General features: G+C 38.7%; 2 protein-coding genes across 5 annotated transcripts in view; both read right to left on the bottom strand.

Moving 5' to 3' along the window:
- LOC139812680 (E3 ubiquitin-protein ligase RNF220) overlaps window positions 1-18,415 on the bottom strand; it is a 173,968-nt gene extending 155,553 nt beyond the window's left edge. The window contains exons 1-3 of one of the 4 annotated variants that reach the window (XM_071777729.1): window positions 16,678-17,531; window positions 13,075-13,188; window positions 9,121-9,658 (exon numbers count right to left, since the gene is read on the bottom strand). In XM_071777729.1, coding sequence (XP_071633830.1) covers window positions 9,121-9,658; window positions 13,075-13,188; window positions 16,678-16,746 — 721 coding nt within the window. In that variant the 5' untranslated portion in view covers window positions 16,747-17,531. Of the gene's footprint in view, window positions 1-9,120; window positions 9,659-13,074; window positions 13,189-16,677; window positions 17,532-17,576 lie in introns of those variants that run through there. The other 3 variants (XM_071777712.1, XM_071777719.1, XM_071777737.1) reach the window with 3 other exon arrangements.
- Window positions 18,416-19,100: 685 nt separating this feature from the next.
- On the bottom strand, window positions 19,101-25,623 carry LOC139812699 (uncharacterized). Its single transcript, XM_071777749.1, has 4 exons — window positions 25,141-25,623; window positions 24,662-24,805; window positions 23,020-24,449; window positions 19,101-22,752 (listed from the first exon to the last, which is right to left on the bottom strand). Exons 1-4 carry the CDS (start codon window positions 25,294-25,296, stop codon window positions 22,275-22,277), a joined length of 2,208 nt encoding a protein of 735 aa, XP_071633850.1. The 5' UTR covers window positions 25,297-25,623; the 3' UTR covers window positions 19,101-22,274.
- Window positions 25,624-26,030: the final 407 nt, after the last annotated feature.

Raw genomic sequence — 26,030 nt, forward strand, 5'->3', positions numbered from 1 at the left:
CGAGCCAGATCGTTAAACGAGCGCGGAAACGGCGGGATAGAAGACGGAAGAGAAAATTACCAACCACATACATACACACACGCGCGCGCGCGCGAGGAAATCAGTAATCCCTTCTCATGAACGGAGTATCCTCGTTCCTCGCGAAAAGGATAAAAAGAGGAAGATACGACATCGACTGGATAGCTGAGAGGAAAAGGTGAAACGATCGCGGTTCCACGCATGAGATAGACATCGAGGGAGAGCGGTCGTCGACCTGACAAATGCACAGAGAGTCATGTACCTATAGGTGTATCTGAGACAGAAGCAGATCCGTGATTTTATACTACTGGCAATGTATGAAGAGTATAGTTGATTACAAGAAACGGGTCTTGAAAAAAGGTCGGTCTCTCCTAGTAAGGTTCACATTAACGTCAGATTTGTGGTTCTTAACCATACTTATAAGAAACGGAAACTTCATTTTATTTGTATTTTGTCTTATATTAAAAATTCGATATTTTGAGTCAAATCTCAAGTAGAAAGATATGAAGCATGAAGAAATAGACGTAGAAATAAAGAATTAAACTTTCAGAAAAAGTGACCTCAATATTAAGAGATAAATACAACTTAATTAAAAAATTAAATATTTCCTACAGAGCGAAGTATGTAATATTTGGTATTCTATTTTACACATTGTCCGTACACATTGGCCATGTATTGTAACATAACAGCGCTACATTATCTCACAATTATTTTATGTCAAGATATTCTACAGTTAATAATTAAACTTATATAAATAATAAAAAAGACGTCGTATGATTATCAACATATTCATTCAGAGAAAAATATTCATGACAACCAGCCGCATGAGAGCGAGTGTCCGCTAAAGAAAAATGAAGTCCGCAAACTGTTTTAAGAGTAAAGCCTTACTACCGTACTGTGTACCTTTTTGCGGACACTACGTATAAGTCGCGTATAAGTCACAGAGTTGGATTGCACATACCGGCGGGGTATACAAAAAGGGTAAAAAGAGGGAGGAAAACCGAGAGGGTGAAAGACGCGGGAGATCGTTTCTATTGCGCAAGAATGCAGGCGGAGAGGTCTCTAGGTGCCCAATGCAATGCAGCTATTACATAGAGCTCGGTCCGCGAGCTCCGCCTAGCTAGTTGCAGTCATGCGGAGGAAGAGGAGAGAAAGGAGGAGGAGAAGAAAGAGGAGGAAGAGGAGGAGGAGGAGAAAGATACAGCCGGTATCTCAGTTATTTTACTCCCTGCTACGACACCGCCAGTACTGTGCCATCTCTATTCCCCCTATCCCTTCTTCCATCTCCATCCCTCAATCCCATCTGCTTCTTCCACCTTTCTACAGCGACTGTGCGCGCGTGGAGGCGCGGCGAACTCCACGTCGCCGCAGTTGCAGTTGCACCACTCTCGGACCGTGATGAATAGTGTCCTCCTTCCTCTCCGCTTCATCCTCCCCCGCTTCTTGCAGGGAACTCACCTCTTCCTCTTGCGTCTCCTCAAGCCAAATACCTCCGCAAGATCGATGACGGCTGCTTTGCATTCGCTCCTTCTCTCTCTCTCTCTCTCACTCTTTTCCTGGTTATCTCAATTTTAAAAATTCGTTTTCTACCTGATTATTTATTTTCTACGTCCTATCCGATTTAATCACATTTCTGAGAGGCAAGTTATTATTTACTATTAATAAATACGATGATATTACTGACGAAAACAGTAAATGGAAGCGATAAGATAGTATAGTATTTTAAAGTAGCCGACTTTGAAGTTGGATTGACGGTCATATATGTAGAGTGGTGTTATTGGGCCGGGCCATTTCACCGGACCCACATCCGTGAATTAACTCCACTAGACATTATCGCGCCATTAAATTGATAGTATCTATATGTGACGCAACGAAAAGTGGCTCTCGGGCAATAAAACAAAAATCATATCGAGAAAATAAAACTCTTAAATGAGTTATCAACAGTCACTTTTGATGTCCGGTAATATCTAACAAAGAATTTTGTTATCGTCTTCACAGAGACGATGAGAAAATGTCCGAGAGATATACTACCGACATTCCAAAACTGCATGCTTATATCCACTTTTTCGGAGGGAAAGCGCGCGATACAATTAATATAAAATTCCAAATCATTCGAAAATCAAAAGCGAGCGTTGAATTTTTCTTTCGTAAACAAAGGAGACCAGCGCGATAGTGCGTTTTTTCCCGCAGCATTCAGCTTTTAATTTTATTTTTGCGCGACGGTTATACGCCACCGCGGGCTCTCCGCGGGGAGCGCGCTAGGTGCATATGAAACGCGATACTTTTGACGGGAATTTTTTTCCACGGTTTTGCTTTATTGTTCCGCGAGAGTGATTGGTAATTGGTCGCGTCGAGGTGGCGCATCCGTTCGCAATGTCGCCATTCGTTCGCGAACCGCTCCCGTCGAATACAAACGAACGCGCGCGCGATGGATGCGACGCGATCCGTAAGGCACACCACCGCGTGTCGGCCCTCTTTGTCGATGGAAAAAAATGCAATTAAAAATTTTCCAAGTAATATGGGTCACAGACGGGGGGCAGTTCGTCTGTTTTTTTACGCGCTTCGATCCATCGATTCCGAGCGAGTCGCAAAGGGCCAGCGCCGGTCGCATTGGAGAGTGCATCGTTCGCAATTTATGTTTTATGCCTGGAATTTATACGTTGTGCAAATGATGAAACAGAATTTCCGTAATTTTATTTAAAAAAATGACAACTGAATTATTAATTGAAAATTTTCATAGAGATTCCAAAATTGGATCGATTCTAAATATGACCCAAATTAATATTATTTCCTCATGTAACAGTAACTTTTGTGATTGACGCGCACGCTTGTAATTATCGTTAATAATTATAAATAAATTCGTAAATTCTGAAGATGACCGTAGTGGTCGCCGTGAGGAGGATAACAAGTAAAATGGGCTCCACCTTGAAATCAAATTTGCGTCAATAGGATCGTATGAGTAAAATTAAATGCATGCCAATGCGCGGAAAGCCGTATCTTAAAATAAATAACGAAGAAACAAAATATCGGGCATAGCATGGGAGGAGGAATCGGAGGAATCATTTGTAATTCAATAATTCCAGTTCGTTTGTAATCCGGTAATCTATACTGTGGCTCGTTATTCCTGCATCATAATGAGTTTCGCGTTACTCGCCTTTTCTCGACGCGGACAGCTGGATAATCCGCAGTAACGAATTGTTGGTTCAGCCACGGCCGGTGCCGAGTTATCTGGGTCGCGATATCAGCTATGAAATTTTTATTTTTTCAATAACGAAAATAACGAAACGCATATTATCGCCGGGCAAATTCCGCTCATCTCTTTTAAAAGCTGGTGAAAGTCGAAACGAGAGAGATGTAACGACGCGACTTCAAAAAAATCGCGTATAAAATCGATATAAATTGTATTTTCATATATATAAAAGTGACGTTACGTATTATCTAATAACGTAAAGATCTTTCCAAATAAATCCAAGATAGAGAACTTGGGAATCTTAAAATTTAAGATTAAGATTATTCATTTCTTAGTTCTTTCCAAAATATTCATATTTTTATACATGTATTTTTTAAATCGAAAGTATTTGTTTTATATAGTATACGTTTTCTAATATATTTTTATCGAAGGATTATCGAGCGATGTTCTTCTATCACGTTTTTCGCATTTTTCGGTAATAATTTTCCGCGGAAAAAAAGCATGAATTTTTGCGGCTTAAAAGCGGTTTTCGCGGCACGTTTGCACCGAATCTCGATGGCTGCCTAATGGTCTTCTCACGCAACCACCGTAAAATAGAGAAATCATCGTAAAAGCAGCCAACGACGCGACCACCCTTCTGTGCCGCCGCGCCGTTCGAAGCCTCGGTAACCGGGCGAAATTTGATTACTAAATAATTCGTACGACGTGATAGTAAATCGTGGGTACCGGCTCGCGACTCGCCCTAAGAATACAAATGAGGGAAACTTCTACGCGCGCGTTGGCGAATGTGTTCGAGCGGCAGTCATTTGTGAGGAAGGTACATCCACGAATGCTGTAATTATTTTATGAAAAAGCAATAAACCGCGATACTGTTCCATTCATATATATGTATATGCTGTACTATCTTAGAGTAATAAATTATTCATGATAATCAAGAAACGGAAACACGAAAGAAGACTTAAGAATTATATAAATGATTCAAAACGTAATTGATAAACATAGGGTAAGCAATGTTAGTGTTGTACACGAAAATATATTTAATTTCGCGTTTATGGAAATTGTTTTCCGTTTATGTGTACACACTGCGTCGTTTTAATAAAATTCGTTAGTATTTAGAATATCCAATAGACGAACCGAAGAGACATTAATTTCCAATCGATTTACTGCTATAGCAATTACGCGCGTTACATGCAAATTCGATTTTACCCCGCTCGCTCGATTGCTTAACATAGTTGCAGCATCACGTCTGCGAGTATTTATACTACATCTCATTGGTGAAGTGGTACATCAATTCAGCACGCCGACGTACGCGGTGTTTTGTTAACGGTAAACGGTTATTGGCCAATAGTGATTTAGCGGCGACCGACGAAAATTCATTCCCATTAAAGAATGATTGACGTAACTGACGTTTATATGAGCTTTTACTCGTGACATACGACACAGTCGTAACGGTTATGATATTAACTGCTTTCCTTCAAGAAGCAATAATTTACGTGATACGCGATGCATAATGTGCGCCGCGTTTTTACCCTTTTAACACTTCGCACTTCAATAATTTTTTTTAACTCACTTCACTGGTAACGATACATTTTTTACGTACGTATACTTATCGCGGAATATTACTTGAAAGAAACGACTTTTTGTTTTGTTATCCATGGCACGATATAAGAATGGAAAGATTCTCTATTGATTTTTCATTTCTGACGTAGTTTCGGATGACTATGTACTAAAAAACTAAACATACACACATACATATACATATACATATACATATATAAGAATTATGTAGTTACTATATTTATATTAATTTTTTTTAAATTATTTCTAACACAAATCTAATAATATTCATAGACATTTCTTATACGTACATCATAATACAACATTTCGTTTAAAAAAAAAAACTTATTTCAATATCAATTAACTTATAAAAAAACTGAACAGTCTGTTATAATATTAGATTAATCATCAAGTGCAAATAAAGATTTTCTAAATATTGTTATCAAGACTCAGAATATAATAGTGATAAGTCTCGTGCAAATAATTTCACTTTACTTTTTTCAAGAATTCCTAGTTTGCATTTTTACCATACGTTTAAAACAACACGCATGGAAACGATTCTCGGTGTGAGATTCGTGGAAAATTGCGCAAATATAAATACGCAAAGCTGGGAAAAAAAACGACATCATATACATTCGCGGCGAGTTAAAAATCACGACGCTTCCGGTTTATGTTTGCCATTTCATGACCGTCGAGACGAGAGCGGCGTCCCTGTGTTATATTATTGCCGCGTATTTATGCGTGCGTAAAAAAAAAAATATGAATAACGCGCTAATACACGCGTGTGGCCCTTTGGCCCGTCGCGTCGTATGCCGCACCCCTTACACAATGCGCTTTTACGTGGGAAAGCGCCCGTTTTAAAGCGATCACGTATGTCGAAAACAAGCCCTGATATTTTTTTTCCCGGAATTATCAATGATTTTTGATGACCCTTTATATCGTTTCGACTTTAAAACGTTTCGCAACTTTTTATGTTGCACATCCATTTCACACGGATGCAATTCTGATGATGCTATATAAGGATCGCGGATCCAAAATTAATTAATAACGACAATAAAACAGATAACATAAAAACATATAAAAAAATGTAAAGATAACAAAAAAAAAACTAACACTTGTATGATATTTTCTGAATGCACGATAATTCAGAGTTACTGCAATAATATCTATGTATAAATGCACACACAATCAATTCCTCCATTATGCACACGTAATTTCGTCAAGTTTATTACTATTTGTTTTATTCGTATGCACGCATATGTCGAGGAGGAGAGGGAGGGAGGGAGAAAGGGAGGGGGAGAGAGAGGGAGGGAGGGAGGGTGGGAAGGAAGGAGGGAGAGAGAGAGAGAGAGAATCTGATTAATCTGTAAAATATATAGAAGCTATTCTCTAAACAAAAGTACGGCGCTTATTTTCTTTCTTTCTTTCCCCATCAACTATCGTTGGTTCGCGGATAGGTTCAGTTTACACCTTTTAGCAAAGCCGCAGTTATGCAATGCTACTGCAGGCGCGATAGAGAACGGAGAATGGAGAGCAGGGGAAGAACGACAGAGGGAGAAACGTGGAGCGCGCGGAAATGCAGATATTTGCCAGGAAATTGATAACTCGAATAAACTCGTCGCAAAACATTCAAACAGGCTGCCAAACGGTATACGATTGTACACTCCAATCCCCGGCTGCGAACCAAACATCGCATATCACCCCTCCCCCTCTCAGCCGATGTCGTACACGCGTTCGCGGGAGTGACGCGAGCATGAACGATACAATGCGTATATTACTTGCTCGCCGGTATTCTCCGCACCGCACCGGCGAACTGATTACAGACCGATTTGCTGGGTGATTTTGTTTCAACTTTCTAATCATCAAAAGTCGCTGGCGATCTTGTTAGCGACTGCGATTGAAGAATTAATTACATCGTCTCGTGTTTTTATAATAATAAGAAATAACAATAAGATGTAACAATAAATCTCACTAGAACATATTCGGAAGCGTGAATAATGTAACTATTGCATTAAAAAAAAATTGAAAATGAAAATTAATTAAAAGATTATAGATCTAATCTCATCTCGCAGGAACATGTATCGTGATTTTTTTTCTATCAATAATAAAATTTAGAAATAATAACGATTATCGAAATGACGATAGTCGATTATAGCAACTAGTGGGATGCGGCCAAACACACGCATTATAGACGCGAGTCAATATTAACTTAATATTTTTGCCGCGCCATTAGAGTCAAACAAACGCAATGTAAATTGCGCGATACAGTCGCGTATGATTATTTGCCATAAATAGCGATGAAGCACGAGCGCGAGTGTATGTCAACCGCGTCTCTATATATGCACCCTTCACGGAGCGGCTCAAAAAGGACGCGCGCGAGTGTATAATGAAAATACCGCACTATATATGGAGTATAAAATAGGTATGTACGCGGCCAATTCGCATAATAGCATTCGACGTTCGAGATATCAAACAATATATTAATAATATCTCCGGCGCATCATGAATCATATGGTTAGCAATAAATTTTAACGCGTCAAAGGGATTTCAAACTAAAAAGAGATTCAACGCAACGATGAGAAATATTATATACATATGTTTCTTTAAATTTAGAACTTATCCAAATAATTAGCGCTAAAAAAAAACTCGTACGGAGTTTTCCGTAATTAAAATTGACTCTTCGCTCTCAATCATGCAAATAATTTTCCGCAATGACTGTCCCCTGTTGCGTATAACGCAACGCGCGCCGTGCACTGCCACAAAGTCGGTACCAACTAATTAGCAACGCGCTAACGTCGCATTTCGAGCAGTACGGTGTGTGCGCGACGCGGCGCGGCGCGGCGCGGCGCGGCGGTCAAAGGGCGTCGTTATCTCTGCACCCAACTACGTGGAAATAAAAAAAAAGAGAGAGAGAAAGAATAGAAGCGAAGAGGAAGACTTTTCGTGCCGCTCCAACCCCTTTTCTCTTTCGCAATCAAACGAAAATTAGTCGACGAAAAGCGAGCGAACTGACCATCGTCGCGCGCTTTTTCGCCGACGGTTAATTTGTACGGAGAAATGTACGATTTCTCACGAAGTTGTTGAGTTCGGCGCGCACAATCTGTTTTTTTTTTCTCAAAGAGAGATTATTACCATTTTATATTACTAATAAACAAAAGTATTAATCATTTCTTGAAGTCATCAAAAACGTTAACAGTCTGTATATAAAAATTATCATTGAAATAGTAACTATTGCACAAACGGCATAAATAAGTACAAATTAAAAAATACTAATCAAATTTTATAGCAATCATAATCAATGCATTCTTTTCATAATAAAATGACAAAATCGAATATTTTATTATCTGTTTGGATAATCTCTTTAACAATTTGTTTCAAGCTAAATCAAATCCAATTTAAGTTCTTCAGAGAGTATTACAACGTGTTATATTATTAAAAATGATAATTTATCTCGACAATGCAAATCCAAAAGAAGGCGTACATTGAAGAGCACGGAAAAAGCGGTCAGCGACGCCGCGACCGGTGAAAAATGGCTCTATCTTTCGGTAATTAAGACAACGGTGAAAAATAAACAAACGCACGGTAGAGAGAGAGAGAGAGAGGGGAGAGAGAGGAGAGAGAGAGGGCAAGCCCTCCGCGCGCATGAACGCGTCTCTTCAGGGCTGTCCGTGGCACAGCTGTTACGGTTGCCAGGGGCTCAAATAAACGACTTAGGTAGATTAAGCATACAAATCTCGACGATTCTGCTCCTAATGTAGCCGGCTTTAACCCGCCCGTATGTCAGGGTCAACGCGAAAAAATATACGGGTTAGCCACGCCGCGCGCGCCGACCCTGCCCGCGACTCGAGAAAGATCGCGTTCTAAAACAATACGGCACATGTGTTCCTTTCTTATCTCTTGGAATACATACCCGCGGTATGTTTTGAAAATTTCGGATAAGCAGCTGAGTTTATTTAACAGGGAAAATGTTTATGGTGAACAGAGAAAATCCGCATGGTTATCTTCAAGATTACGTCAATAGGGGTATGTATGTCTTACGGGTTGAAGATTTCAGTGACATTTTATGCTTCTCTCGGAGAGATGTCTCATTAATATATTACAAAAGCTCAGCGAGCAACCGCTATTAGTGTTAAGAAACTGATATCAAAATCGAGCGACGAACAGAAATGATCAATACCAGCGAACAAATATCAAGCATGCGATAACGTAATGTAATTGAAAATCTTATGGGAAAGATCGAATGTTAATTAAAAATTCAAATACGAGTTAGATTCCAGCGATATCGATATACCGTATTGATCATCATTATCCGTACGCAAAAGAAAGCAAGATACATGCATATTAATTGCACTCACGTCTATACGGCCGTCCCTCCTCCGGAGTGGATCGCTCGGTGTTCTCGGATCCCGGTGTGGCGTTGGCGTCACGATCTTCTTCGTCGGGTGTAGCACCGCGATTCGGCACGGAACCGGTACCGCCGGTGCCGGTGGGCGAGCGGCTCGCGGAACCAGCCGGACTTTGCGGCCCGCCGACTTCCTGGCCGGCCGCGGCGGCAGCGGCGGCCGCAACGGCCGCCGCACCGGATACAGACACCACCGCACCTCCGCCGGCGCCCGGTAGGGACGTGGGCGAGAACATGTTCGACATGCTCGAGAGCGAGCCGATGCTGGGTAGGCCGCCGTTCCCCGGCACCGCGCCGTTCCCGGTCTCGACCTTGAGGCACTTGCTGGGGGGCGCGAACGCGGACGGCACCAAGGGCCGGAAGCCGCCGAAGGGCAGTCTATGATCGAGCGGATGCAGGAATTGCGGCGGCAGATGCAGCATGTGATGCAGCCCGTAGCCCAGCGACGCCGCCGTGCTGAAGGGCACCTGCAGATCTTTCGAATCGGTCACCTGAAACGAACGGAAAAAGAAAAGGATTGGTAAGAGATGCAAACCGAGTGGCTCTTGCAACTGGATCCTCACAAATGCGACGGTTAAATATTTATACACAGCTTTTACATTTTAATATCAGCATATCGTAAAGCATCATAAAAGCATTATAGGGATTAGTGAAATAAAAATGTAATAATATATTTTATACGAAAACAGCTTCTTTCTGTTAGTTAACTGTTAGTTACTTAATAGTCGTTCATTAATAGTTAATTAAGCGAATGTATGGTAAGTAATATGAGATTATACACTCTATCAATTATGTTATTATATAATTATAGGAAAAGAACAAGATATTCTTGAAACTCGAATATTCTATGTTTGGGACATTTCCAATATTAATATGATATATTTAAACATTGAGACATTGCAATTGATTTTATCTATAATACAAATTTTTCATATTTTATTTTATTAAAAAAATTTTGTAATCAATTTTACAATCGCCAGTTATAAGCCGTACGTATTTAATCTCTAATTTTCTATTAATTTTAGTTGCACGTACAAAAGAGATCCTGACGTTTACTTCCGGTTTCCGAGAAACCGCCCTCGTGTTATCAGACCCGACGGGATAACTTTATTTCGCGTATATACGACGAGCAAAAAAAATATTTGAATCGCGTAATTCGATAGCTCATTTGCAGCATGTGGGTATTTCCGCGCTTTCAGCTACGTCTGAATGGCATATAATATCAAAGCAGCGCGGTGGTATACTGTTAATAACGCGAAACCACTGTGTTATAATAATCCGTCAAAACCTGAAGCTCTTCTCGTCCTCCCCGCGGCTCGCCCCCTTTCCACCCCCGTGTACCGGTTGTATCATTCAATTCGCCGTGATTGACGAGTCTATTAAGCCGCATACTGAATGCTCGGCTGAAGCATCTAACGCGTTGGATTTTGTAACATTTATAATGCTAGAATTATCGGATCGTATTTAAACGTGGCCAAAGTAATAACGGTGCATTGTATTTCCTATATGCCTCGACTTCGTCGAGAAACGTAATGACGCGAGTGTTTCAACGCCTAATTATGCACAAGTACTTGGCGTGACATCGCATTTCGAAAATATTCAGAAAGTTATTTTTTAAATTCGTTAAATAAAAGGAAAACGTTGTTACGCTCGCGGTATTCTCGGTAACAATCCAAAGGAGATTTGACTTTAAAGGAAAGATTATTTACATTACTTTTATTATTTCGAATATTCCAGGATTATATCGCAATTTCATTTCACGTGGATTTTCAACAATGCAGGACTGACTTTTCCTTAACATAAAAACGTTAAAATGTTGTCAATATAATTATGCGGTAGAATTAATTATAAAGTTCAATATCAAATTCATCTTGGACCGTAAAAGCGTAAAGTGTTACTCGTCATCCCGCTGCGGCTAAGAGAACGCGGTATGAAAGTATCGAAATGATTTCATCGGCGGGAGAACGGACAGCTGGTTTCCGGATAAACATTTCATTCGGCCGATAATGACGCGGGCGATGAGTTACACGCGCGGGTATTAGTACGCCGCGATTAGTTTATTATTCTTTTATACGGGGAAATGAGGTTCGCGTTCGCCGGCCCCGGCATATTTGCGCCCGCGGTCCAATCAGTGATTTATTAGGTATTCATTATTATTTTAATTGCGGCCCCCGGCCCTTTTTTCCGCGATCGGTGTCGCGCGACGCGCGAGCATATTTGCAATAATCTTTTATTTTTTTTGCCCCGCCTCGCCCTCCCCGCTTCCCGCTCGCTTCCGCGCGGGCGGGTAAAACGCGAGCGTATTTTGTCACCGCGCCACCACAATTAGGTTCGCCCCCGAAATTATCTCATTTTTTAACGATGCTGAATTTTGATGCAACCCATTCTCTCGCTGTCTCCCTCATTCCCCATCGCGCTATCTGCATCTACCGTTCCGTATCTGCATCGCGTTATCCGGACCCGATTGATGTCCCGCACGTATGAAAAATATTCAAGCATTTAAAAACGCTGCGAAATACGCTTATAATTAACCGCGACGCCCGTTCGTTAAATATTTGCGGCAATCACAGTTATGAGATAGAAATGTGTGCGATATAAAATTTGTATTTAAAAGACTCTTGTTATTATCGGAAGTTTAATAACGGTATTTTCGGTAATTCGTTATCGATATACGCGCGCTTGGCGATTGTGCCACGTATAAAATTTGGAAACAAATGTAAGAAAATTACAAAGGCTGATGGTGATGTCACCATTTTAACGTAATATTTTAATTGAAATATTGCTGTAAAATTAACGATTAATTTTCTTTTAAGATTATTAAATAAACAGCTGCTCCGTGAACAATGCTTATAACTAATTCATGTTACGGATCACTATATGATCGTGTAAAAATACTTACTTTATTCCACTGGTAACAGTTTTAATTTCTCTGCTTTTAGTGCTTACCACACATGCTATGTATGTCAATGATGCACAATCTGCATGATATATGTTTCTCTTCAGACTCTAACTTGTATATTTCCACTTTTAACGGATATAAAAACAACTATTTGATAAACTAATTTTTATAGTTAAGCTTACACTTCTTAATTATACTCTTTCCACTTTATAAATTGATTCTAAACAGACACAAGGTAACAATTTGTTCGACGGAAGAAAGTTGCGCATCATTGACTTGATATTAACTGTTATTCGAGCATTCACATTTATACACACGCACACAACCGAATTTCTATTCATTGCGTGCATTAATTAGTGCTCGCGTGTGTAAAGCGGCACAGATATGTAAAAGCGAGATGAAAGTAATTCGAGCAATTCGACGGGCTCATCGAAATCAATGCAAGCAATTATTTTTTTTTGTTATTTGTTTATTTTGTACATATTTCAAGTCGCTTTTCTGCCAAATAGTGACGTATGTTACCGTCAAACACGATACGCTCGAATCATCGCGGTGCAGTTTCCGTTGCACATGATGCAAACGTGAAAATGATTTAACCCTTCAAATTCTCCGATAAATCTTGCCCCTTTCGTCGACTTCAATGTGGTTAAAAAATTACAGGAACATTACTTTTTTTCTCACATAATTACGCAACGTCCACCGTGCGCAATTCACGATAAATAGAGATAAGTATAGGTACATCGAGTTTCGATCTCCATTTATCTCTATTTATCGATTTATATTCTATATCTCTATTTATCTCTATCGTTTACGCAATCACATTTTCTTCTTCATAAAAACATGAGAATCTTAGATTGCGAGAAAATCGAAATATGTGAGAGACAAAGGGTTAAAAGGCATTTCAGCGCGTTGCAGGTTGCAGGCAAGCGTAAATATAAGCGTAACTGTGTAAATGCAAGCAGATGCAGAGGCGTATAGGCATAAGGGTAAGGACAATGGGACACTAACTTGTGGATTGAATGGTCTTTGCATTCTCAAGGCCTCAGGCAGCCCTCCGGCCTGCGAGAACACGACCAGAGACGGCGGCGGTAGGTGATTCGGTACGTACGCAGAATTATCCATCTAAAACATATATCGTCGTTTTCTTCCTTCCGTGTCGATTCTCGTCGATTAATCGTTTTCCTATTCTAGATTCTCGCGTTCGGCAACGCGAGACTCGAAGAGAATTTCGCGTGAACTCGGAATCTCGGGTACGCAACCGCGATAATCGGGCATACTTCATCGATCGCGTTTATATTGGTTCATCAATTAATAATTATTAATTAAATTTACAAATTAATCGGACCTTCGTGATTTTCATAGCTATGATGATAGATATAGTTATGAATAGACTATTCCCCTCGCGCGATTTACGTTATACGTTTACTTCTCGATCGATGAATTTTCATCAATTTAATTTCTCATAGACCTTCTTTGTTTATTTTCCTATAAATTTTATAAAAGCGCACATGTTTTTTTAGCAAAGCTTTCTCAAAGAAGATAAAATCTAACTTAACAGAAAGTTTAACTTTATCTATTTTAATTATAAATGTCTGTTAATCTTGATGATTGTTAAATTACTTTTTTTTAACAAGTTGTTAAAAATCAATAGATAGTTTTCAATACTTAAATCATTGATAACAAATAATTCATAAAGACTTTGTAAATTCGTGTATTGAAATTTATACATAGTAACATTAAGATACCTTATATAGATTAAACTATTTAAAGAATGCATATAAAAATGGTACGTGTAAATTTATAATTTAAACTCCACCGAATTAACTCCACCGTCAATTTCCATTTCTGATCTCTTTTACGGATTTTATCTTCATTAAAATTGCAATTCAAACAATTCGGATTTTATAATTTGAGAACACGCAAAAATGGAAATAAGAGGTCACCGATCGAGAAGCGAATTCAATAAATTAGCTCGGCTCGTCAATGAGGATTACGTCGTGGCGCATTAATTACATCGATGAGAATTACATCGTGTTTCCTCAGCGGAGTGAAATTATAATTTTATCAATTTCGTATTGGCACCTGTTGTACACAAAAGTAGTTTAATTAATTATAAAATAGTCAGATAAAGTCCAGCAGCAACCGACATTCCCTATTAATATAGTCTACGTTTAAAACTGTATTTGTGTGATTATTAACTATTTCTTTAATTTATTACATTTCTCGAAAAATAGTTTCCTCTAGAATATTAGAATATTTGCCGCATATCGTGAAATTATGCTTTGAATATGTAAAGACCTTGGCAAAATCCAATGAAATGTCTAGAATCTCAGGCTCATTCTTACGGTAATTATTACAATAAAATTGTAAACTCACATAAGAAAAACTTCATTTTCTTAATTAAATTTTAAAGTCTTAGATTATTACAAATTCTCAGGATGCCTGATTTTAAACTTCTGACATTCCGCAATTTAGATTACGAGCATTTACAGCATATGAATTCTCAAGTTATCAATATGTTAAAATCTGTTCATTCTATAAATTTCCATTGTTGTTTAAAAACCGATAAATATACTGTTTAAAGTAGTAAATGTATAAAAGTGAACTATATTAAAATCCTTAAAAGCTCACGTCACGCAAAACGGAAATATGTAACAACAATCTCGAATGTTATGACAGTCGCTGCAATTATCCATAAAAAATGAATAAATACGAGCGGATCTGCTCATAACTCACTCGATATTTTCTTTCCGCAAAACGCGATTTAATGGAACACATCAACGTGTCGTGGCACGAGATCGCGGTATACCGCGTGTATCATTAATTATCGCGATTGTCAATTAATCACTGGTGTTGGATCGGGTGTCGATCTGCCGACAATTTCTGCTACTTCTAACCTTTCAACCAGAAAGCTATTGAATTCGATCCGCGAGTAATTGCGCCGATCGATGCCAGATCGCCTTCGCTTTCGCGACAGCGATTGAACGATGCTTGCGCTCGATATAGAAAATCGCGCGTGCGAAATATTAACGGTAATGAAAAATGGTGAATATGTCAGTAGGATTGTGCATGTAAATGCTCATTTTTAGGAGTAGCAATCGAATTCGAAGCTTAATGTGCACAACAATTTTGCGAACATTGACTTGACAAAATACTTGAAGACTCTAATTTTTGTGTTTCTATCAATTAATTTTTACTTCATCAATCTGAAATCACAATTAAGAATTAAAACAATAAAAAGTCTAAATCAAGAGTAAAAAAATATTATTTTCGTATATTTCTGCATCGCTCTCGAATAACATAACTCTCTTGAGTTAAACTTTCAATTATTGAATAATGTCGGAGGATCAAATTACAATCAATGTAATATAGATATTGACTTTATCAGTCTATTAGCAATTTAGTTAATCAAAGTATTAAAGGTATTTAAACCAATAGGTGTACCCAACGTCTTATCATTTCATACAAAAAAAGATAAAGGCAATCGGATTGACAACTAATTGAAAACGTTATTTCGGGTTCAAATGAGTTTCGAGCCACTTCATGCACGAATCCTTTTATCTTTCGTGCGTATATTCAAATGCACTTACGCAATACCTCTGCAGAGTTTCATGTTCCCGCATTTGCAAAACGTAACCGTTTGACGCGCGTCTATAGATTTCTGACGATATCTCGTTATCACTTTACAGTATTGCAGGATTAATTCGATAATGTAAGTCGCATGTTACCAAATTTTGCTAAAGAGTTTTGTTAGTCGCATTAAAGAGATGCGAATCTCATGTCAATCGTTCATAAAACAGTCGGTTGACAGCTGCCAATATCTGTAACGTTTATCTAATCAGCCAATACGAATAGCGTAAATTTAGCGCGATCCGATATTAACGTTCGAATAATGATACGCGCGAATAAATTTTCAAGATTTCTGTACGGTAATCTAATGACATTTCCAATTTAGGGCTGGTGATTTGCTTCGAAGGCTTCGATATTCGATCCTCTAATTTTCGAAGCTTCGAAGAATCAAAATTATACAATTATTAATTAATATAATAGTAACAGTATCGCATTAGACACACATTTATAAAATTATATGACTAAATGCGAATAAAATTTCCAATGTTGCAATTGTGTCGCTTATGTCGCAAATATATATTTTTCGAAACTTCGAAGAGATACCTTAAACTCCGAAGGTTCGAAGTTAACTTCAAAGCTTCGAAGCTATCGAAGAATAACAGCCCCAAATTTTTCGCAATCGTTCCACTTTTTTCGTAGCGTATCCGCGATAACATTAATCGATAACATTCTCATCGTCGTTGACGCGCGGAACTCTCGTCAACAGCAGGTGTACTCCGAAGCGAGATAATCGCGCGAACCAAACGCTCCGCTCTTCGGAGCGACGGTGTTCGGAGCATGTTCTATCTGCAGACCACGACCACGACGTGTTCTCATTGCTCGAGCCGCGAAACACGCTCTCGCGACACGTAGCGCGCGGTACCACGCGAGCTCACGACAATAACGCGGGGCCGACGCGACACGACACGCGGAAACCGGGCAGGGATTCCGCGTGGCGCTCCCGGGCGCAGAAATTGACATGTTGATCACCAGCACGCGTACGTTTTCCTCGTGTGCACTGAGAAACTGATGCGCGGCGGCTAGCCGCGGCACGCGGCTGTCCGAGAACATTCACAGAAACCTCACAGGTCCCGCTGCTCGTCTCCGTCGCTGCGCGTTTCCACCAGACGCGAGTGCGACCTCGGCGACAGTAACAGTGTCAACGATGACGACGGCGGTGGCGGCGGCGGCGACGACGACGACGATAAAAACTCGCGGCGCATCGTCCTCACAAGAACGTTTCCGTTCGTTTTCGAAAAACGCGCGTCCGGTCTAACGTCGCCTCACCTAATCTGCAGGCGCGCGCAACGGCTGCCCGTGGTTGCCGTGGACGAGACGACAATCACGAAACCCGTCCGCAGCCGTCCGGCAGGAAAACAACGACGACGAGGACGGCGACGACGGCGACGACGGTCCGCGATCCTCCGAATGCGACACGCGCGCGAATCGATCTGCGGGCACCCCGCGATGGAGTACCGCGTAAAAGCACGGCGCGGGTAACCGCGGGTTCGAAAATTCAAATCCGCCGCGCCGCGTCCCGCCACTACTACGACCCGACAGGTCCGTCGACCTAACCTCAACCACGGCTGCGGTGTCCGCGACCAGTACCTCGACTGGCGACCGGTATCACCCCCGTGCTATGTAACGCACTGCTCGCGTCAAGAGTCAGGTGAATGAAAGAGCGACAGAGAGAGAGGGGGGGGAGAGAGACAGATAGACTGTCGAACGAGAGAGAGGGGGGAAAGAGCGAGACAGAGAATGACAGAACGGGAGGTACGAGAGCGAGCGAGCGAAGCGAGAGAGAGGGAGGGAGAGAGACAGGATGCCGCCAGGCCCGTGCGAGCAACCTCGTGGACATGCGAGTGCAGACTGATTGGAGCGTGGAGTGTGAGGGTACTTACCCACGAGTCGCGGGATCGGTGGCGGTGGCGGAGGCGAGGAGGTAGAGGCGTGGAGGCACCGACCGGCGGCGGTGGCGGCGGTGGCGGCGGCGGTAGCAGCGTGCGCGTGTGTTTTCAGCCGCCATGACTGGCGCCACCGTAGCCGTCGTAGCCGACCGCTGGCTGCTCAGGCGTCGCCGCGCATGCGTGACCTGCGCAGTCGCGCGCCGCGCAGCCACGCGCGACGCTCGCCGCGGCTCTCAATTGCGCACGGGACGCGCAGCCAGCAACATCGTGCGGTGATTTTCGTGTGTCCGACGGTTCCCGCAAAACGCGCGCTCCGATTTCAGACAATGCCTCGGTGCCGTTCCCTGATGGCATGCCGCTCGACTCCCACGTTCCCTCTTTCACTTGCTTTCTTCTCGAAAGTTTAAACACGCGCTGACGGCAGAGATCCAATGAAACGTCTGGCCGTGTTCCATTTTGAACGTGATTCAGATTTCCATACGTTGACAGGTGTTGACAATGAGCGCTACATATATGTAAATTGTAAATTGCATAAGAAAATTGAAGTAAAACAGTGTTTAGTCTCGAAAATATTGTGAAAATTTCTGCTTCAATTCATATCGGTTGAAAAACGTAGGATAAGTATGTACCGCGATCGCAAAGCTGTTAAAAAGATTACGATTCATGTAGCACAGATACGTTCATAGTGTGAATAGACACATTATTTTAGATTGAAAACTTTTTATTCCGAGATTTTATTAGAACATACTTTTTTGGTTTAAATCAGGCGTAAGTAAGATAAATAAAAAACATTGATGAAAACTAATAAGAAGGAGAGGGAGAGTAGTGCCAATAATCCAAAAAAGAAAGAAAATGACATTAATTTTCAAATGCGCTATTGTAAAAAAATTACAAATAATTAGTTTTATTACATGTATTTTACTTCATGAAAATTTTCTAAATAAAGCCAAGATATATATTTGTTCGATATTTATTTACTACAAAACAAATAATTGATTTGCAATCAATTACAAACCTACAATCCAATTCCTAAAGAATTATTAAATGTGTACGTTGATGAAACCTTTTCGAGTTTCACGCATGTAATTAATTAATTTAATTACTATCTAATATTGCTGAATGGGTATACGGCTTCAGGATTCATATTTCCAAACTATGAATTTACAAACTATTTCATTTATGAAACAACTACCGATAATTAATCGGTAAACCAACTACAATAATACACTTGAGCCATTAATAATACCTGTTAATTAATATAAAGAAATATCGTTAATATAAAATCGTTTCTAGATTCGTATAATGAAAAAAGTAAAAAAAAATCTTCGATTTTTAATGACATGGTGGACTGAATGCGACATCTAGTGGGTGATAAAGAAGCTAGAACGTATAAAAAATTTAATTATTTAATAATATTAATCAGTGTTAAAGAATGTTATAAAGGACAAAAGATCGAAAAATTCCAATAATTATTGTTAAAAATAGGAATCACAGACACTTGCATCAAATAAACTACTATGGGGTAGAAGCATTTATTATTTATTAATTTTTCACAGTATTCCTATTCGAATAATTGTGGAACGTCTTACTTATAATTATTTGAAAATTTGAAACATTTTTCTCGACCATGTAAACAGATTTCTTAATTATCCATCACTGCTTTAAAAAATACTGATTCTCAGTGAATCGTGAATAACATGCGTGGCGCTTTCTGTGGTCAAGAAATAGTACTCTTTTATCTCTACGGTCGATAAAACGTGATACAAACTTGAAAGATTCATGTCCATTTCTGTAAATGTAGATTATTAATCTCGGTTTAACTTATTTTCTATCTTTTTCTAACTTAGAACTAGGAAAAAATAAAAAGTAAATTAAACTAAGATTAAAATTAACCTGCGTTGATAGAAATGGACATCAATTTATTATTATTAATTATAGATTATAAAACTTTAAAGTTTATGTGTATAATTACTAAAAAATAATTTCGAAAATTGATTTTTATTTTTTAAGCATGTAAAAAAGACATCCCTCTAAAACTAGGCTTTGAAATATTAAACACTATCGTACAAAAACTTTTGGTAACACAAATCGTACATATAGTAATTTCAGTTTAATAATAATAATAATAATAATAATAACAATAATAATAATGTCATATACATATATATATTTATATTATAATATATATATATTATTATATATATATATACACACTGTATTATATATACACTGCCGTGTCTCTTGATGAAATATGTAAAATTAAAATTATAATATATATATATATATATACATATATATATATAATAATCAATCTTCTTTATTAGTATACTCAACTTTTTGTTTTATATTATAGGTAATATAATTTTAATTTTACATATTTCATCAAGAGACACGGCAGTGTCTCGCGCCAAGTACGCGCGGAGCGAGACGCACCGTGACTCTTTTACGCGTCGCGACGAGTTGCGATAGACATACGTACATAAATGACACAATAATATTCCATTTTTACTGTTTTAATATTATTTTTGTTTATGCTCGATTATACGGATAACAATTATAGAAAAAAATACTGCAATGTATACATTATTTCGCACTCTGACAAGAATCACAAAAAAATTCACATTAAAAATTCAGTTTTAAGGAGAGAGGAAAAACAAATTTAATTAATTTTTTTAATTGTGAAACAACTAACGCAATTACGATATTTTGTTATAATACAACTTTTTTTTCATATAGCAATGTCTTTTTCATATGATTTCGTGCAAGACAATATTATATGTGTGGAATGTTATTCAAAACGGCGCAAATAATGTATCGAGATACAAAATGTCGTACCAAAAAGTTAAAAATGCTTTAAAGAATAACAAATAAGAACAACAAACGAAATTTCGGAAGTAGATTTTACTTAAGAAAAATTGGCTTTTGCGAAAAATAAATGTAAAAATACAATGTATACATTAAAAGACAGAGGAATGATATATACTTTGCAAGAATTAAATAAACATCACAAAAATAAATACGTGATCATTGCTTCTTGCGGCAGTTTCTGCAATGGAAAGACTCGTAAAAACCTGGAAAGACAGCAGAATAACTAAAAATACCCAAATCCGACTCGTGAAATGCATAGTCTTTGCAATTTTTCTCTATTGAGCGGAGATGTGAACCATTAGCTACAAGAGCGACGGAAAATCGATGCCTTAAAAATGTGGTGCTGGGTGCTGGCTACTAAGGATCTCCTGAACTGCGCATCGCACAAATGTCTCCATCCTTAAAGAACTCCATAAATAGCTTTCATCAATTGTGCAATTATGAATTCTTAAGTTCTTCAGTCACATTACACGAAATGAAAGCTCAGTGGAGCGACTTGTGGTTCAAGGCCGAGCGGAAGGCAAAAGGTTGCGTGGCAGGTCTCCCGCAAGAAAGACCAACCTTAGAAAAACAGCCACACATAGCTCCCTTATTGAGTGTTCTCGCAATGCAACAGACAGAGCCAAATGGAGACACATCGCGAGAGCCGCAACTTTCACCAAGGACAAGGACGATACATTTTCGTCGACATAACTCGACCACTCTCTGTCAAGAATGACTAAGAATAATCTGTGTCGCACTGCCTAAAAGAGGGGCAGAAGACATCTAAATTTCTCTAACCCAAAGGACAATCTTGGAGAAAAAAAAACTTCCGTCCCATGCAGCGGATTTCACATACAGAATTGTGACACTATTATAAGACGTAGATAACATCTTAAGCATACTTTTTATGGGCTTAACTCAAAATTGCAATTTTTTGAGTTGTGACAATATTCTTTTCGGATTGCGATATAATGTATCGAAAGTATGTAAGTTTATTTATTATTTATTATGTACAATGATAAATCGTCACTTTAATTGCATTTTAAGTTATTGTTTATCTATCTATATCAACAATCGACAATCTATAGATATATCTATATCTATTCCTCAATATCAATACCGGCTTAACGAGTCCATTTCATCATTATGAAAAATTGATTTTCACGATTTACTTTAACTTAAGACTGCCATTCATGTATAACATATACAATTTCATGAAGAACTTCTAGAAATTAAATACGTTTTTTTTCATAATTTATTGTAATTTGTAATGAAAATCATTTAATGCTATTTATAGTACTTCTAACATATTGCAATTATTTATACATTAAATAATTAAACTTTGGAATTTTTAGAAATCGTATGTCTTAAAAATATTCTAGATATTCAGAATCTAGATGCAAAACATTTCTGAATTAACCTAAATGATGTGCGTAAATATAATTATGTTCTGACACATTACTATAAAATATTACTATACCGCTATTTCTAAATGGAAATTATAAGAAAAAGATTTATGAAATATTTTTATGATTTGTAAATAGTATCATAAAATTATTTTTCAACATTTATACAGTTAGCAGTGCAAAAATCTCAATCTCGAAAATTAAATACATTTTCAAATATTTATTATAATGTATATTTATGTGAAAAGCTAATTATTTATTAACTTCAAAAGAAGTAAAGCTATACCTTGATAAAGTGCTGTACAAATTCTATTGCTGCATCTGCATCGGAGTAAGTTGAAGAGGAAAGGAAAATGACTACGGCTGACACGGCTATGCGTAAATATATGAATAAAATAAAAATGTTTGCTAATAAAGATCATAGTCGTTATATAATTTACGATCTACTCTCAGCTGTACTGTATAAAACTGAATTATAAGATTGAAGATTAAATAGTGCATCCTCATTTTCCTTTTCTGATTCGACTTGAGGCATTGTCTGCGTAACGTTTTGCGGTACAAGTTCTTCTTCTTCTTCTTCTACTTCTATGAACACAGTTTCGATATTCGGTTCTTCCAATGCAATATGACTTTCCTCTGATTTCTTTTTAAGAAAATTGGCTGTTTTTGCGTTTCTTCTTCGCTTTTCCTTAGGTCGAGCCTCATGTACTCGCATGTGTCGTCGTAAGTCGTATTTGCCGACAAATCCCATGCCACAATTCTCACATTTGAACGGTTTGCCGTCAGCGTGATTGAACATATGCCTCCTCAATGCTGCGCTCACCGTAAACGCTTTCCCACATACATTACATACGTGGGGCTTTTCACCTGTATGCAATAATGCATGATCTCGTAATGTGGCTCGCTGATTGAAGCTGTAACAATCGTGTAAAAATTTTAACACCGTGTTATATTCAATCAGATACACAAATATTGTTATAAAAAGGAAATAATTCCAAACTGAAAAGAAATTTACGATACTGTGATATTAATTTATGTTATCCTTTATGAATCATGACATATATAATTATGTGTGATATACATTTGTAACATTTTTAAATTGAGACATGTTTTTTGCATCATTATATCTTATTTTCAAGTTTACCTATTTATAGCAAACTGTAAATATATGTGCTACAAACCTTTTACCACAGACTTCGCACGTGTAGCTGCGAGGGTTCGAATGTATCTTTGAATGGTTCAACAAGTTGCCTCGTTGTGAGAATGCCTTATGACAAACGTCACACTGGAATGGTTTCTCACCGGTATGAACCCGTATATGCGTTTGCAGTGTACGATTGTTGGGAAAGCGTTTGTCACAATAATTGCACGGATATTTGGGTAAGTGAAGGCCTTGAGGATCCAAATGGCTGATCAAATGCCGTTTGTAATTACCTTTGTGATTAAATACACGCGTACACTGATTGCAAGCGTAGGGTGTGACATGTTCATGTGTCGTCGCATGAGTTTCCAATTCTGATTTGGACTTGAAGCGGCAACCGCACTTGAGGCAACGGTGCCGTGAAAAGTTGGGATGACATGCCATATGTCTCTTCAGATATCTCTTTTTGGTGTATGCCTTTTTACAAAGAAAGCAAGAGTATGGAAACTCGCCAGTGTGTGTTTTCACGTGCGCTCGCAGCTCCCGATGACTTTTGCAGTCCTTTTCACACACCATGCAAAAGAATGGACCACTGAGAGGGACATGATTATCGACGGTGTGCAGTAATATATTTGTTAGTTGATCGTAGTTCTGCAGACACAATGTGCATTGATATTCAACCCCATTTTCTTGCTGCACTTCCTTTATCCGTATAATTGCATCGCTCACACTGCCTAATATATTGTCTTTACCATCGACAAAGTAGTCAGAATCAGATCCATCGCTATCCTCTGCTTTTATGGATTGTTCAATGTTAGAACTGCTCTTATTGAGTTTTGTTTCTTTATCTCCATTTTGTGGAGATATATCACGTTGTTCTTGTTCACTAATACTTATTATTGTTGTTGTATCTTGATGTTCCCAATAGCCGCATTTATTCCTTGTAGTTGTATCAGATTCCACAGAATCGGAAATACACGCATTGCTTGAGGCTTCTTCGCTTTCCTGTCCAGTCAAGTTTTCCAATTCGGGGATAAATATATCGCTACTATTTTCGATTTCTTCTTGTTCTGGATCGAGTATCAACGTGTTCTCCGCTGAGTCAATCGCAGATTTTGATATATACATTATTGCGACATTCTGCGTTGTAAACATTTTCGAAATTTCTTCAGGTAACTCAGTTTTCACTAACTGTACATCCATCTGGCTCTCATTAGTTTCTTGTATAATATTATAAAAGACATCACTCATCTGTGAACTTTCCTTGTTATCTCCGCCATTGATTTCAATCAACTGAGATACATCAATTTCATATTGTTCTTCATCCTTGAACTTCTCATCTGTCATTTTAACATTTATATACTCAAAATCAGCACTGCTTATAGACTTTATATTGCTTGACGTATTTAATTCCAAGGATCCATCTGTTTTTACACTGCTATCTCCGTTCTTTTCACTCAACTCTTGTTTCTAAAAAAAAGTGCAAACGTTATGACTCTTAAAAGCTATCTTTCAAATGACTTTGTTTTTTAACCATTTATATTATTCAGATATGGATAAATCTTCGACATCAATAACACAGTATCATTCAATAGTGATAAATTATTCAAAATTTACTTGTGCAAGTCATTCAACAGATATAAATTATAAATTAACGTTATTTTTATTGTCCGTCACAATACCTTCACAGTGCACATTTGCGTTTCACGTATCATCCGAAGTTTCTTGTCTGACTCTTGCACTGCCAGTCTGAAGTTATATAAAACATTAGTTCGGTAGGCACACTTCGGGCAGAGCATATTGGGCAATCCATCAAACCTATCAATCTGTTGAAAAAAATCTTATTAGCATACTGTAAACTAATTAAGTTATATAGCGACATAAATAATCGCTTTTCTCAAAATAGTCAATATAAAGAAGTTTTATTGAATTTCAATGCTATGCAAAACACTCATTTGACATTGAAGTATTAATCGTGGTGATCAATGAAATTAAATCCCTCAACATACTAGACGTACTAGACACGTCTGTGGACACGATTGGTCAGGCTTGAGAGATCCGCTGAAAGCGCTTGTTGAGGTTAGGATGCGGAATTTTTATAAATTTTCTACGCAAATTATCGCACAGCAAAGCGCGATATTCTGAAACAAACGAGCGTTACCTGAATGGACGTGAGCTGCGCGAGCTTGTACGGTAGATTAATCTTGCTGATGACTTTATCATCGTACATGGGAAACATCTTGCCGCCTTCCTTCATGCAAGCGCGACACTTATTCATGCAGGAATCATTCCTCGAGCTCACACTTTGCCACGACATGACGATGGCTCTCGAAGATGTTGAATAGGAGCAGCGAAGAATCCAGGCGAATTATCACGCGATAATCGTGCACACCGATGTTTGACCCTGGTCGCGTCACTCGCGTCTCTCACAACTCAACAACTCGCAATTGACTCGAGTCTCATCTCGTGATTGGCCACAAATGACTTCTTCCTTCTTCTTCTTCTAGATCTGGATTGGGCGCGTTCAGCTGACCAAACCGCTCAGTAGCAGCAGAGATGAGGGGAGAGATGACCACTGACCAGAGATCTTCTTCTTCGTCTCTCACAGCTTTCCTTTCGTATTCGCATCAGCACAGATTAATGCTAGGTCTACAATGCGAGTCGTAAAGTCGTGAATCGTAAAAATTGACCAATCACAGTCGATTATTCTTCTCAAATTCGATTGTGATTGGTCAATTCTTACGACTCACGACTTTACGACTCGCATTGTAGACCTAGCATAATATAGCGTTTTCGATTTGCGACTCAAATACACGACCGACTCGGGTCGCATCATGTATACAGGACTCTAGCATCATTGACGTGGAATACATACATATCTATGTATGTATTCCACGTCCATTGATGCGACCCGAGTCGGGTCGAGTAGTAAATCGAAAACGCCATAGTCTGTGGCATCAGCCATTATTCGATTCGATTAGATGTGTATTCAGCAGATGGCGTAAGCCATGATTTTAACTTAGAGGGGGGTGAGTAAGGCGGGAGATTTAA

Source organism: Temnothorax longispinosus, chromosome 1 (genome assembly GCF_030848805.1).
Source record: "Temnothorax longispinosus isolate EJ_2023e chromosome 1, Tlon_JGU_v1, whole genome shotgun sequence".
Classification (NCBI taxonomy): Eukaryota; Metazoa; Arthropoda; class Insecta; order Hymenoptera; family Formicidae; genus Temnothorax; species Temnothorax longispinosus.

Coding starts and splice junctions, on each gene's coding strand:
- LOC139812699 (XM_071777749.1), bottom strand. CDS start 25,296: ATGTCGTGGCAAAGTGTGAGCTCGAGGAATGATTCCTGCATGAATAAG. Junction 24,806..25,140: donor CGCAGCTCACGTCCATTCAG/GTAACGCTCGTT, acceptor TTTTTTCAACAG/ATTGATAGGTTTGATGGATT. Junction 22,753..23,019: donor TGCGAAGTCTGTGGTAAAAG/GTTTGTAGCACA, acceptor CGATTGTTACAG/CTTCAATCAGCGAGCCACAT.